This window comes from Pezoporus wallicus, unplaced genomic scaffold (assembly GCF_028554395.1).
Source record: "Pezoporus wallicus isolate ANWC-B61680 ecotype Strahan unplaced genomic scaffold, APGP_CSIRO_Pwel_v1 contig_360, whole genome shotgun sequence".
NCBI classification, from domain to species: domain Eukaryota; kingdom Metazoa; phylum Chordata; class Aves; order Psittaciformes; family Psittacidae; genus Pezoporus; species Pezoporus wallicus.
The window spans coordinates 4610902-4626399 of record NW_026640059.1 but is presented as its reverse complement, the minus strand read 5'-3'; the positions used below and the strand labels follow the sequence as shown (position 1 = coordinate 4626399).

The window sequence follows — 15498 nt, the reverse complement described above, 5'->3', positions numbered from 1 at the left end:
GGTCGATGTCTCTCTAGGGGGAGACCATGATCATGCAAACATAAACCAGTCTCAGCATCGCATGTTCTGCCAGAAGGGATTCTCAAAGTGAGGGTTCTGAGGTGGCAGAAGAGAGGTTTTGGAAGGACTTTGTGTGAAGGAAACTCCAAGTAATTGCGAGTAGTGACTGCAGTGTATTGGTTTTCTTATTTCCCTGGCTATCTCCACATCTCCTCATACTGGAAGACTTCTGAAGGACAATGGTAGATGTCTGGCTTGTCCAAGAATTAATTTCAACCCAGTGGTAACAGGGCACAAAGAAAGGAAGTTATGTGAGGCAATAAAAGCAGACAAAAGAGAAAAGTGATCTAAACAGCAACATAAAGAAAATACTTGGGAATAAAAGTAATCATCAGCTTGTATAGTAGGGTGTCCAGCAGCCCCACTGAGATTGTGTATGATAAATGTATTTGCTCATTCAGTTATGTCTTGCACTACAACATTTGTAAATCACTGCTAGGATTAAATTGATTTCTTGAGTTTTAAATAGTGCAGCATAAATCTTTCACTCACACCAGGACCCAAGTTTCTCTGACTACAAGCTAGCTGCAGTTTGCCAGTTCCACTTGATTTCATTTCAGACTCATCCCCTCAAGCCAAACCACAAAATGAGCTTCCTGTCCAGTGGATAATGAAATGCAAGAGGCAATCCTTTTGTTGCTAATGGGAGGTTGCATGGAACAGAGCTGGCTCTTGCTGCAGTTGTGTTTGGGCTTGGTTAACGTTTTGCCAATTAGGCAGAGACTCCTGGTTGCTGGATATAAGTTAGATGCTCTTAGGTCTAGGTGAGGACAGTAGTTTAATACTCAGGGTAGTTTATAAAGAGGCTTGTTGAGCAGCAGCTTGATGTAACGAAAGGTGAAAAGCTTGGCTTATTGCATTTCTCTGGGTTGCGTTTCTGAGGGTTAGCTCTGGTTGCTCTTACTTATCATGCCCTGGCTATTTGGCCTGTGAAGCCATTGGGCTATTTCTTGTTTGCTTTTGTTTCTCTCAGAGCTTATATATTAACCCCTCAAAGGGAGATTTTTTTTTTTCTCTTCCAGTATATTTATTTGTTAAATCTTAAACTTACCAAATGCCAATGTTTTTCCCTGACTCCCCATGGCTGTATGGGTTGGGTGTGAGTGATGGATGGGGCTGGTCACAAGGTGTAAGGAGGGTTCTGCTCTTGTTGGCAGTCCGCAGAAGTTTTTGTCTTCTGCTCCCCTCCCCAAGTGCTGTCAGTGGAAGGCTTGGCAGAGCTCTGCTCTAGGAGGACTGGGGGTTTATTTGGCTAGGAAGAGGGGCTCTGGGATGTCTGTGTGCTCTTGGGTGTTTCACTCAGAGCTGGGACAGGATCCCAGAGATGTGCCCTATGCTTGATGTCTGTTATGTGCAGTCTCTGGAGTGTTTGTTCTGCTCACTGCCTGAGGAACTAGAGATCCTTTGTGGGTGAGCTCTGCCCTCCTTCAGAAAAGCCCTATGTCTGAGGCAGATGTGGGACTGGATGTTGGGACACCCACTCTGGACCACAGTAACTCATCTGCTCCGCCTGCTACCATGTTAGCGGGCATTCCTAAGCTAACTTGGAAGCAGCAGTGAAATGGGAAATATATTTTTCTTTTTACTGGGTATGAGTATTTTTCAAGAAAAGGACTTTTTACAGTGCCCCACTCCTCCTTCACCTGCTACATCTACCTGGAAGCACAGAGTCTGTAAAACCTGGAAGAGTAATGATGACTTAAAAATAACCAGAGGTGTGGTGTGTCCTTTAGAGGAATTTAGGTGGAAAATCGAGTTATGTCTGAAGTTACTGCCCCAAGCTATCACTTTACACCTTGTTTGTGTGGTGAACGCTTCCTGGGACTGAGTTAAGGCAGGATCTGCTGCCTGGTCACAGCTGAGAAACACATGGGAAAATAAAGGCACCTGTGAAGGACTGCTGTGAGCATGGCTGTAGGGACAGATGGATGGACAAAGGAAGGGAGGGAAGAAGCAGCTGCTGTCCTGCAGTTGTTTTTCCAAAGGAGTTCTGTAGATGTAAAGACTTGAATGCATTTCTTGCTGAGCTTGTTTATTATTTTTATTTTTGAGGAGGAATTTTAGCATTGTTTTAAGGCTTGGGTTCAGCTTTGTTCCCACTAAAGGAGTCAGATGCTGGCTGTTGACTTAACTGCTGAAGAGGTGCTGACAGTTTCAGCCTTTTCTGGAGCCATTCTTTGATTCCTCAGAATACATCAGACATTAACTACTGATTTTTTTATTATTTTTTTTTATCCTTCCTAAACTGGAGGGCAACTGTCAGATTCAATGGCTATATTCCATTACACTGTTGCCCAGCTCAGTCTGTTCTTGCTCTGAATTTCATCTTCAAAATAAAACAGGTCTGCACATATTTGTGTAAGCCACATTACTGCTTTTACTGAGTATTTCTGTGTGCTAAGGAGCCCCGTGGATCCTGCAAAAACCCTTGTGTTTGTGCTACAAAGCCTTTGGCTGGATGGTGGGCAGTGTGGGCGAGGAAGCAGTGACAGGCAGAGGGAATCTGTGCAGCCTTTTTCCTTAACTGAGTCAGTTTGTTGGGTCTCAGTTAAGCAAGCGTTGCTTGAGTGCAGTTCATGGTATTTGCTCAGTGATCCAGTGGAATGTCTGGGATATTTTTGTTTTTCCTCCAGAGCCAAAAAGCAGTTTTTGTCTCTAAATCTGAAAGCCTCCAGCCTAAGGCAGTGTCACTGTGCCTGAGGGTCAGGACAGCCGAGCTGCTGTGGTGATGCGGTGAGACAGACACCCTGGTTGGCATGGAGCACTCCCGCTGTGCCAGGAGTTGGGTGTGTTAATTAAAGATATTGCAAATGTCTCTACAGCTAAATTTGCTTTTGCTGAAATGAAAGATGACTGACTCTGAGCTGTTGGGCAGCCTGCTGCAGGCCTGTCCTGCTCATATCCCAGCTCCACTGTGCGTAGAAAAATTAAAGCTCTGAGATGCTTCAGTGAGCCCTGACCCTCCTTAGCCCCTCTGCATGGGATGCACTGTGAGCTTTGTGCATGCTGCCATTGTGGTAAAGCTTCTTGTGGGCTATCTGGTCTCCTGGTTGACTTTCCAAATGCTGCAGTGCGTCCCGTGTCCCCAAGGAAGCAGCAGATATCCAGGTGATCCTGCCAGGCTCCAGGCTGTCCAGTACTTGCTATGCCTGTATTTCCTGACATAGGCCTTTCCAGTCCCATTTTCATTACCACATTTCATGAGATTTCCATGGGAGAAATCCTCTGATATCAGGAACAAAATGTCTCCTTATCTCTGCTTGCCTCGCCTTTAAGAGAGAAGTATCTTCCCATCTCGGATCAAACATAATCAGTTGCAAGTAGACCAGATTTGAGGCTAAAAGAATATTTATTTTAAAAGACAGATTGAAAAAAGAGAGAGTCACCTATTACCAAGATTTGCATAAGATTAAGATCCTCTAGTGCATCCTCTGGTGACTGCAAATATGCAGAGTAAATAGCTACTGGCTCAGGTTAAGTACTCTATTTTTTTTTTTAATTTTTTCATTTTCTTTGTAAATTAACAAAAATCAACAAAATTATGTTGACAAAGACTCTCATTATCTCGTGTGGAAGAAATACTTGTATTAAAGTTATTTTTCCATGTGGTCCTTTGATCGTGGTCTAGAATAATGAGAGAGCCCTGAGACCTGTGTGTGTACATGTTTCTGTGCCAGAGTCCTGTGCCAAGAGAGCATCTGTCCTTGTGTAATGTAATAATTATGGATCTTTACAACTTGGATCAGCTTTCTTGGAGCAATGATAGTCAGCAAAGGGCAACAAAGCTGGTGAAGGGTCTGGAGAATGTCTTATGAGGAATGGCTGAGGGAACTGAGGTTGTTTAGTCTGGAGAAGAGAAGGCTCAGGGGGGACCTTATAATTCTCTACAAATACCTGAAAGAAGGTGGGGGTTGGTCTCTTCTCCCAAATAACAAGTGATAGGACAAGAGGAAACAGCCTCAAGCTGCACCAGGGGAGGTTTAGATTGGATACTAGGAAAAATTTCTTCACGGAGAGGGTAATCAGACATTGGAACAGGCTGCCCAGGGCAGTGGTGGAATCACAGTCCCTGGAAGTGTTCAAAACCCATGTAGATGAGGCCCTCAGTGACATAGTTTAGAAGTGGTCTTGGCAGTCCTGGAGTAATGGTTGGACTTGATCTTAGAGGTCTTTTCCAACCTAGTTGATTCTATGATTCTGTGGACGAGGGATAAAGGACAGAGGGAGAAAAAGAAATTTGGCTGCCTAACTTCAGATGCCAAACAGACTTGTGAGTTAGGAGCATTATGGACTTATCCATAGGGGAGTCATGCACGAGCTGAGCTGTTCTTTATCTCAAGTAAATGGCATGAGGTCAATGATAAAGAAAAGAATCGAATATGGAAAGTAAAAACTCCCTTATTACTTCTGACAAATTGTGCTGTGCTAGAAGTGAAAATGTCTATGGCAGCAGCTATATTGGCCTCTTCAAAGTTGGTAAGCTCTTGAGCCTTGTTATTAATACATATATTCACTCTATATTATGGACTGAAGGGGCTGAAAACAAAGTCAAAGTACTCAAATGTTTTTGTGTTTTTAGGACAGTGTGTGAAAAATGACATTGATTAATCTTCATGTCCTTTGACATGAGACGTCGCTACATGTCAGATGGCTGTAACCATTACAAAAGGGCAAAGGCACAGCATGTTTCTGTGGAGGACAATTTTATCAGAAAATGACACTGGTGTTGGCAAGCCCTAGGGTGAAATAAGGAGCTCTTCAGAGCATCTTGGCTTTTGCTGAAGGTTTGAATGTTTGCAAGCATAGAAGTGCTGAAACCACAAGTGTATTTTATGTCATGTTGGGTGACAGTGGCTTGCCAGGGAGTGAAGGATCAGATGGAAAATGCCAGTTTGCCATAGAACAGCCAGAGAGAATGTGAATGATTTTTAACATGCACGAGAAGTTGCTGAGTTGTATCTTCCAGAAATCCATGGGAAAGATGGAACACACAAGCCAATGTACTGAAAGTGCCATAAAGAAATATATTCCTGCCCTTAGAAGAAAATATGAAATGAAATGCCTTTATTGCGTAATGCTAACAAAGTGGCATTGAGCTGGCTTTTCCATTCAAATACAGTGTCCAAAACAAGTAAAGGCTGTGACAGGTTGATAGTAATTTACACGTTACAACCACCCTGTTTTGCACTGAGGGTAGAGGGGAGGGACCATGGCTGCTGGCCTCAGCATGTATAGGATGACACTTGCTGTAGGACATGCATGCTGTCACAAAGAAGTTATCTTCCTGGACTGATATTTGCTGCCAAGTGAACTCTGTCTAGTGTTGGATGAAGAGGGAGCATTATTCAGCCATGGTGAGCTTTGGCTGGCGATCTGAGCTGTGTTTTCACAGATGAGGCTTTTAGCCTGAGCTGTAGCCGTTGCTAGTCCTTGTCAATGACTCTCTAGTTAGAAAGGCTATATACAGCTGATTCTGTTCCAGCAGTTCTTCAGCGTGTGTTTGCACATACACACATAATAACATCAACAATGTCTTTCTGTGCCCTTCATATCTGGTTCTTACAAGTACAAAAGATGAAATTACATTTTTTCTATATACTTCCTGCTGGCTTCACACTGATGAGATACCATCAGTTTTAGTGGAAAAGAGAACCAGTGGGATTTTTTGCCTCAAAATAGTTTTCTTCTCCGTCTGATAATGGAAGGAATAATATGTTCTTTGATATTTGGTTGGCAAACTTGGAAATTGGAAAGGAAGATGGTTGTACTGTAATAGCTTTACTCTAATGATGTGTGTGGTCAGTGGTTTCTGGGCATTTAAATAAAGGCGGGTGTGCTGTGGGATGTGTTGAGGTAGGAGCCAAAATGCAGGGAGCATCAGTTACAAGAATAGCCTTGTAACTGAGAGCTCAGAGAAAAGTGCCCTATAAATCCATCTTTTACCAGTACTGTCTCTGCAATTACACAAACGTTACTAAGTTACTAAATTGGCCAGCGTCAATGGGTTACTGTGTAATGGGTAAAGTGTAGATTATAGTTAATCATGAAGAAAACATTGTTCTTAACAGGATGCTGCCTTTTTTTGTGTCAAATATTAGAGGTGTCTCGTCAGCCCCTATTTCCCTATTCTGTATTTAGCAGGGGACCATAAAGCGATGAAATGTTAGACATCTGTCATCACTAAGAACTTCAGTAATGGTACTTTTGTGAAATGTTTGTGTCTCAACTAGGAAAAAAAAAGGTCATTTGTTTAAAAAAAAAACCAAACCCAAAATGACATTACTAGGTGTTAATGTTTTTGTGTAAGACGCAGTACAAGAGAGACTCTAAACCAAAGGTTTTTTATATTTTCTCTTTCCTGTGAACTCCTTCTTATAATGTCTAAGCATTTTATAAATATTTATGAATGTATCATCAAAGGAAAATGAAATTTATATAATGGAGTTGCAAAGTCGTGTTAAAGAAAGCAACTTTCCAATGGTTCCAACATAGTTATATTTTGACAGAACTGGGACAGTAAATCAGACCATTACATCCCATTTTGGTAAACAAGCCATAGTCCCATCTTTCTTACTTGTTACTTTTGCCTTTGCTGCTTTTCTTCATAAAATAGAAATACCTTATTTTTAAGGAAATACTTTTTTTTTTTTAACTTCACATTTAGGCTGGCCACGCACAAATTGGTGGCCATCAGGGGGTTGCAGTTAGTGGCAGAGAAGGAACAGAGAAAAGATTAAACTCAGTTTGCACTCCTGTGTGAACAACTAGCTTGCCTGCTCCTCAGCTGCCAGAGGTGTCCCGAGCATCACTCGGGAGTCAGCCGTGCTGAGAAGCTGATGCTTTGTGTGCTGGGGGGTGAACTCGCAGCAGTGAGCTGAGCAGTGCTAACTGCCTGGGAAGACCCACGGTAGTGCTTCCTCAGTAGGATGTAGCTGCCTTTGCTTTCCTCTCCCCTCCCATTCCTCACACTGTTATTGCAGGGCAGCTCACGTGCTGTCAACAGCTTCCTCTTGCACACAAACCTGTAATGAAACAATTCCCTACATTTACTGTTGTGCACTAACAAGAGGTGCTTATTTCTGCATGCTGCGATTAATACTGGTCTTCTCTGAACAGTGGCTGAGGGGACAAAATGTTGCAGTGGTGGCAGCATCTCTTCAGTGGCTGGGGCAACTGTATTTGGGCAGTGACAAAGTGCATGAGCAAAAGGCTAATTCCCTGTTCTTCAGGGTTTAAAGGCTTTGTGCAGATCTCTTTGAAGTCAGTGAAGGACTTCTGTTACTGCAGTCGGCTATAAATCTAACCCCAAATGCTCATGTAATTTACAGTGTGTGTTAGTCTTTTGTTAGCTGGCTTGTGAATATGAAATGGGGGTGAGCTAAGCTTTGGAGAATATATTGAATGTGCAGATTTGCACACTGATCTTGGTATTTTCACATCAATATGACTGTGGGTGTATGTCAAAATACCCCACAGTCTGTTGAAAACACATTCCTCTTTGGTCTTGTATGTGCTGTTTATACGTATTTAGTTGGCCCTGTGAGCTCTGAGGTTTTCTTTTAAGTTACTCTACAGTACTTTAGGGAACTCAACTCTCATCACTAATAAAATAAAGCGAAACACTGGTAGGTCTTGCCTTGTGAACAACTGTTCTAGCTGTTGTGTTTCCCACCGTTCAAAAAACATAAAGCTTTATAAGATATAGCGTATTCCCAGTTCAAAGAATGAATATTTATAGGCAAAGAATAACACTGCCCGTATTGAAATGTCAGTGCTATAAAACTGCTTTTTTGGCAGGCACAATTAAGCCACACAGACTTTCAATAATGTTTTGTAAGCTTTTTCTTTAATTATGCTTAATTTTGGTCTCTGAGTTTAACAAAACCTATGAAGCTTGCAGCAAAATACTTTTATTATAAAAAATTTTGTTTTATGGAATACAAATCCTGTATTCCATGTGGATATGATTTTTTTAAATGTGTTTAAATATGGAAATTCCTTTTTTGCTGTTGCATTTATTAAAGCATATACAAAATAAAAATAGCTGATACCATATGCTTAATACAGAATTTTGAAGAAATTAGTTTGCAAAGTGCATGTGACTATTCTTTTTTTTTTATCCAAGCACCTTCAGTAAAATGCACATGAAGTTATAAGACATCAAGCCAGAAGCATGAGATTCTGTCTCAAGCAGTTACTGCTGCAAGAGACAAATAAGGAGCAATTTTGCTTACACATAGTTGCTCTTAAATGCATCATTCTGATAACAGCAATATCTGCATAATTGTATTTATGTGGCATTGATCTCTCTTTTCTACAGAAAATCTGTTTTTCCAGATAAAATATTCTTCCATTCAGCTGTAAGTGGGAGAAAGCCTCTTTAGCAGCTGCACAGATTCATGGGAATGTTTCTGCACAGGCTTGATACAGAATTTTGATATGGACTTCTGAGTGAATTTGATTTTTGGTGAACAAAATAAAGTAAGAGCACTAAAACCACGTTGCTTTACTGTGCAGGTTAGATAACAGGGTATTTGCTCAAAACAGTTAGACAGAAAACCCCAGAGATGATATGATTAAGGTAAATTTATTAACAGATTTTTCTAACAGCGTATTTTCTTAAATTGATGTAATAATATCTCAGCCCTGCTCAAATATAGAGTTTTGAACAGCTTTGAGCTATCCCTGTCTTAATATTTAAGTAGAAACAGCAGAAGAGCTGGATAAACAAGATCATTTTGGAAAAAAACATTCAAACAGTTTAAAATCCTCTGCCATGGCCATGCTTTTCTGGCCCCCTGCAGCCTTGCATTATCAAACTGAGAATGTCTCAGTCTCCCTGGTATTAATGTTTGAAATAAGATACAAATAAATCATCTGAATAAAGTAGAAAGAAAAAAAAAGTGGTTGGTATTGCAGCTGCCTGGGGCCTACTCCGCTGGCCCTTAGACTCCTAATATGAGCTTAGAGGTACAGTTATGGGCTCTAAAGCTGGGCTTTACATGGGAGAGAGTGAAATCCCTTGAACTCAAGAGACTGAACGTTATTAGTATCCAGGCTTGAAAGATGAAGTCAGCATCTGGAAAAGAAAGTATCTGCAAAGCAGTTTGAAAACTGTTTTCTGGAAGATGATGGAGGAAACTGGGGAGTTTGCTGGGGTGGTGGGATAAGGTGGTGCTTTCTTCCAGATAAAGTTCAGTTCCCTGGGCTGGCAGGAAGTAATGCTGGAGTCTGCTGTCTGTGTTTCACTTGTCTTTGCTCTTCTTTGCAGGTTACATATTTGGGTAAGGTTTCCACAACAGGGATGCAATTTTTGTCAGGCTGCACAGAGAAACCGGTCATTGAATTATGGAAGAAGCACACGCTTGCTAGGGAGGATATTTACCCAGCTAATGCCCTTCTGGAAATTCGCCCTTTCCAAGTCTGGCTGCATCATCTGGACCTCAAAGGTGAGGCAACAGTCCACATGGATACCTTTCAGGTAGCACGTATAGCCTACTGCACTGCTGACCACAACATCAGCCCAAACATCTTTGCTTGGGTCTATCGGGAGATCAACGATGACTTGTCCTACCAGATGGACTGCCATGCTGTAGAGTGTGAGAGCAAGCTGGAGGCTAAGAAGCTGGCCCATGCCATGATGGAGGCCTTTAAGAAAACTTTTCACAGCATGAAAAGCGATGGTCGGATCCACAGGAACAGCTCGTCAGAGGAAGTGTCTCATGAATTTGAGTCTGATGATGGCTGACTGAACTCAATCATGGTTCAGCAAAGGCAGAAATGGCCCAGGGAATGAGAGCTGATAGCTGAATAAGTAACAATTGAAACTGGGGAAGGAAAGGACTGCCAAACAGTTCTCTGACCAGCTTTTTAAATTGAAAGAGCAATTCAGTACCTACAGATACGCATCATTAAAGTAATCACATTGAAATCTGCTGCTGTTGTAAAAGTGAGAAAAAAGCTCCCTCCCCCATTTCTCTCACCCACCCATCACTGTCCCTTTCTCATCTCTGTAGTTCAGGTGCATACCATGAAGTGGAGTCATTCCTGTTTGTTTTATAAGGCTGGTCAGGCAATTTTATTAGTTGCTCCCCTGGCATTACAAGGTGGGGTCTGATGCTGATGCACAAGAGCAAGTAGACCTGGAAAGCCCTAATGGCTCCTGAAGAATCTTTCTCCATGATGCATCACAAAAATTCTTTGACCGCACGTAAGCTAAAACAGCCATACATAGCCTTTTAGACTAATGATCTGGCATTCTGCATTTAATTCACATTTCACAGATAAAAGTCAATGCTTTTATGTACTCATTATACCATATGCTATCCTTTATTTTATTCATTGTACCTATTTTCTTAATATACCTGCTGCCACATCTTTCACCCAACACCAGTAGTTGCAGTTTCAGACTATATACTGCAGGATACCAAAAAGGGGTGGGCAAAAATACTCCATGGCGTATAGGGGTGCAGTGAGCCAGCACCACTATCTGTTCATTTTCCAACCCTGCTATGTTCTGCAGGATGGGGGACCACCGATAGGAGCTGAGAGATGCTTGGGTCTGTCAGTGTTTGAACTTTGACTTCTCATCAACCTCAGGTCTGAAGTGATACGAGCACAGTAGACTCAACTCCATGTTACTGGTCTCTGCATTGCTGGTTGAGTGGCCCTGGTGGAATGGAGCTGGTAGTGCTTCGCTGCACATACAGGGCTGTGTTACTGTAGAGATCAAAGGAAATGGTCCCTTAGGACTCATGTTTGAACATCAGTTCTGGTTGAGAAGCTCATGTTAAGACTCCCGTATCTTTCCTTGTTTGCAGATATACAGTCATGTCTTTCTTAAATGCAGATGTTTAATAAAACTCAAATAAAAGGAAAAACTTGTTTCACTTGATATTTTTAAGGCCAAGAGCAGATCAATAGTTTGCAGGTAATGCTGCTCCTTTGTATGATTTTGTTTGTAATTATGGTAATGTTAGGGGCACTAGGACACCTTACAGAAGCCTTAAGAAGAAGCTAATCAAAGCAGGTAGACCTATGTTTGTGTTTTTGTGGGTCTGTAGGTTTGTATGTGAGAGTGTATGTGTGAGTCCATGTTAAAGCATGTAGATTGAGCATGAAAACATTGAAGGCCCACACATCTTGGAAAATATGCTTGTTGCTTTACAATGTATGTAAACGGTTCTCCAGCATAAATACATTCATACTTTAATAAAAAAGAAAATGTCCTGAGTTAAAGTTTGAGATTTTTAAACTGTCTTTCCAATGCAAACTCTGTGGTTTTGGGTTTTGTGCATGGGTTCTGTGTTCATTTCATTTAGTGGAATGAAAATGTTACTTTATTCCATTTAGTCTGACATCAGTCTCCATGAGAATTACCTTTAAAATTTTTAAAATTATTTTCTTTTAAATATTTAAGGAAATTATTACTGTGAGATTTTTTTTTTTTTAAACTTGGCTGTGTGTGGACATGATTTATAATTTCTATTTTATAGGAGGTGGCAGAGATGCCACCCCTTGCACATGCCTGGCCAGTTGGAATGAGCTCTGCTGAGTAGGAGCAGTATCTTGCCCTGCTTACAAGAATGGCAGAGTGGCTCAGGTGCAGCATTAGATGGTGGGATGGGGAATGAAACACCAGGCCAACATCTTTCAGAACTGCTTCTCACTGAATCTTTGGATGACCCAGTGTTTGTAAATATGGCTCTAAAAATGTTTTAGTTTTTCTTCCCACAATGCTCATTTGGAAGTGGAGGGTCATCTATGGGCTTATATGCTGGTCAGAAAAAAAAACAACAAACCAGAGTCCTGCCATGTATGTATCTGTCTTTCTGACCTAAGGCAAAATCAGGCAAAACCTCCAACTTCTGCTCAGACCTGTAATCATGTGTTGCTTCACTTGCTCAAATGCTTTGCCACCAAAGCTGCTGTGAAACAGCGTGTGAAATTCCTGTATCAACTCAGCCAGATGTTCCTGCTGACAATAGAGAGTTTGACCCTGTCCCAGCTCTTAACTGAGGGCTGGCCAACTGTGGGAGTGGGAGAAGGAAGATAGCAGCAGTGGAGATGCCTCCTGCCTGCCCTACAGAGGACTACGGTGGATGATTTGGGTTTGGGATTTCTACTTCTGCAGCAAATATGTAGATGTGTGGGGTGTGTTCTTGCCATGGGGGTGGGTGTGATCCTTCTGACACAGCCTGCCCTCTCACCAAGCACCAAGTTCCAGCCAGAGCACAACTGGACAGAAATATTGGCATTTCATTTTTAACCATGTTCTTTCCTCTAACATGCTGGGATCTACTGAAAATATCCTATCCCCCTAAGTCTCCTGAAGGCGTGAGTGATGCATAGAACACCTTTGTTGGGGGTTTAGTTGTTCTTTATTTGTTTGTTTGTTTATTTAAGGACAGTGGAAATTTCTGTGAGTAGTGCTGGCTTTATTTGGAAGCAACACAGAGAAAGCATAAACAGAAATGCAAAGTTTAGCTCCAGTGTGCTTTTACTCTATATCCTGAAATGGTGACTTGCTGCTCCCCTTGTCACGTCTGTGACTGGCAGCATCTGACAGCAAGAGCCCTGTGCTATGGCAGTTCTCCCTGCTGTAGCCCATAGCCACATGGCATTACCCAGAACAGGAATAATCTGGGAGTGTGATTTTTAAGCTGCTTTTTCTGCAGGTCATTGTCTACGGTGGTGCTCCATCTTGGGGCATGATGTCATGTTTTAATGTAAGCAGTACCACGGTGCCCTTGCTCAGTGATGGGGATGCAGGTTACACAGCTGTGTTTTTGGACTGTTGTATTTCATGGCTTGGTGTCAGAGAAATCAATGCTTTTGGGAGCACAGGGCTTACCTGTTTGCTAGTTGCCTGCGTGCGTTTGGAAATCTGTTCCTAGGTGTTGATTAGCACTCTGAAGAGACTGTTATGCAAGGTTGCTGCTATGTGTGTGCAGCCCTTGCTGACCTTGCACTGATTTACAGTGGGTTGGGGAGTTCTTGCAAAGACATCTTAATATTGTGGCATCTGCAATAATTCCTCATCATTTGGAGGATATGGATTACATGGGAATTTTAAATGATAAAAATAAAATACAGAGGAAAAAATTCTAGTCTTTGTGATTAGAAAATCAGATCCTTTGAAACATGAACTAGTTATTTTCTAAGGGTTCCAACATGCAAGGGAATGTGAACTTCAGTTTGTCTTATAAAACATGAGATTTGAAAAATAATCAGTATCATGAGTTTGAATCCTTAGATAATTTGGAGTTCAGGCCAAATCCTTGTGCAGTATCAATAGCAAATGTGTGATGCCATTTGCATGAGGAAGAAAATCTTTTAAATCGAGAGCATATCAGTTATCACTGATTATCAGTTGCCAAAAAATACCAGAATGAGATATCAAGTTAAACTTTTCCTTCAATTAATCTCTTGGAAAAGAAAAATCATAAAGTTTCCATCAGAAGTCACTTCCAGTTGGCTGAAAACTCTCCTTTTCAACTACAAAGAGACCAGTTTTGGATCTCACTGCATCCCGCTGTGGCTTGATGAGTTCTTTTGGCATCAGCCAGGAAAACACGCAAGGGATTTATTTCCCTCTTCTGTTTATAGGGGAGAGTGAAAAAAGGGTAAAATATCCAAGTGTGCTATTAGAACTGCAGAAAAAAATATAGAAAGCATTTAGGTCATTGCACCTCAACATCAGTGTGCAACCTCACTGGTGTTTTGAAAAGGCAATTTTCATATTTTTTCTAGAAACCTTAAGAAAAAAGCAAGTGTTATTCTGTATAGAGGAAGTGTGTTCAGTTTTCAAGCTCTGAAGTCTAAATGTCTTCTGCTCATACCAAGTCTTCCATGGAGTTGTGAGCGAATGATTGTAGCTCAGCAGCAGTTGTGTTATGGGGACAACACCACACCACATTGGCAAGCACAGGTTTAGCACATTGCTTAGCACATTGCTTACATGCATATGGTGTTATTTTGCCTGTGGGGAAAGAGAAAAGCAGAGAGTAATGTCTTTCATGTTTTAAATAAAAAGGCCCCTAAGAACAGCTTAATTTTTTGTTGTTGTTGCTTGCTTAAAAAAAAACACCCAAAGCACAGCCAAACAAAAATGTCTCTGCAGCTGGTTCCACTTCCTAACTTTCCAGTAGTGAGTGGCTTCATTTTTACACAAAAAAGCAGTTGGATTTGCCAGCAAATTGCATTTAATTTTCCTAAAACCTGCAAATAAATGGCATGCGATGGAGAAGATAGAGAGGCAACCCCGTATTAGTCTCTTACAAGACTTGACATACATACGTTATTCATGGAAGCCTTTAGACTTCATTATCCTTATATTCATACTGAATTTTGTTTGAATTGTAAGGTTCTGTGTGTGTCTGTAAACACATATGTATGCATATATATGCATACGCTTGTACACACACATCTTGAAATGTGATGCTTGATAATAAGTATTTTCTGTATGATGGACATCTGTAATGGTAGGTGTATGTGTGAAGGCAATCTTGCATGTTACTGTTGAGATAAATGATGTACTTCTGAAAAAGTTTTTTCTTTCATGGGAAGCAAATTAACTTGACTATCTACATACAAAATTTGATATACTATATGCATTACTTACCATTTACCACCAGAGCTGGCCCACTCCATGCCCAATTAGCTTCTCTAAGAATGATGTATGAATTGGCTTATTTTTCCCTGTGGCAGTGAATCATTAATTTGTTTATAATTGGGAAGTGATAACTTAATTGTATGGTTGTTATCCTGTAGACTGAAGCGTACAGTCTGCCAAGAGTTTACAATAGGAGAATATATCCTTGTATGAAAATAGAGACGTTCATTCTACCTTTTATTCCAACATAATTTTGAACAGATACAGGGTGTTTTTTTTAAAGTTCCTGTTTTGTTAAAGTCCCTTAAAATGCTTCATTCGTTTCATTGTACAACTGATCATCATTGGCTGCTTTTGCCTTTTGTCTCAAGGCTTTTTTATCTCCATGACAGAGCTACCCTGGCTCTAGGGCCAGGCTGGAGGAAAGCTGGGGGTTGTCCCCGCCCATCCCACCCCAGCAGGGCAGGTGAGCCAGATGTTTGTGTCCCTGTCACTGCAGCCACAGGGAGTCTGTGTGCTGTGCCAGGGGCACGGTGCTTGCAGGGGGCTGGGCTGTGACAGAGGAGTTGCTGGGTAGGTGCAGGAGGCTGTGAGAAAGTTGGGTTGAATTTTTATAGCTAAGTTGCACAGGTTAATCTGTGTTAATTTCTTGTGCTATGACAATTTCTTCAGTTAGGATTGAAATTAATTTTGATCAGGGCTGTTAAAGCAGATGCAATGAAAATAATTGTGTGTTGGAGAGATGTTATCCTGTCTTCAGCAGTGCCTTCCCTGGAAAGGATTGTGAAATATGTTGGAAGCACAGACACGATGCATGTGCTAAT

At 41.3% G+C, this 15498-nt stretch overlaps 1 protein-coding gene across 3 annotated transcripts in view; it reads left to right on the top strand.

Annotated features, from left to right (window-relative positions):
• Positions 1-11292, top strand: part of PID1 (phosphotyrosine interaction domain containing 1) — an 87635-nt gene extending 76343 nt beyond the window's left edge. For all 3 annotated transcript variants that reach the window (XM_057417134.1, XM_057417136.1, XM_057417135.1), the window contains exon 3: positions 9332-11292. In XM_057417134.1, coding sequence (XP_057273117.1) covers positions 9332-9808 — 477 coding nt within the window. In that variant the 3' untranslated portion in view covers positions 9809-11292. The remainder of the gene's footprint in view (positions 1-9331) is intronic.
• Positions 11293-15498: the final 4206 nt, after the last annotated feature.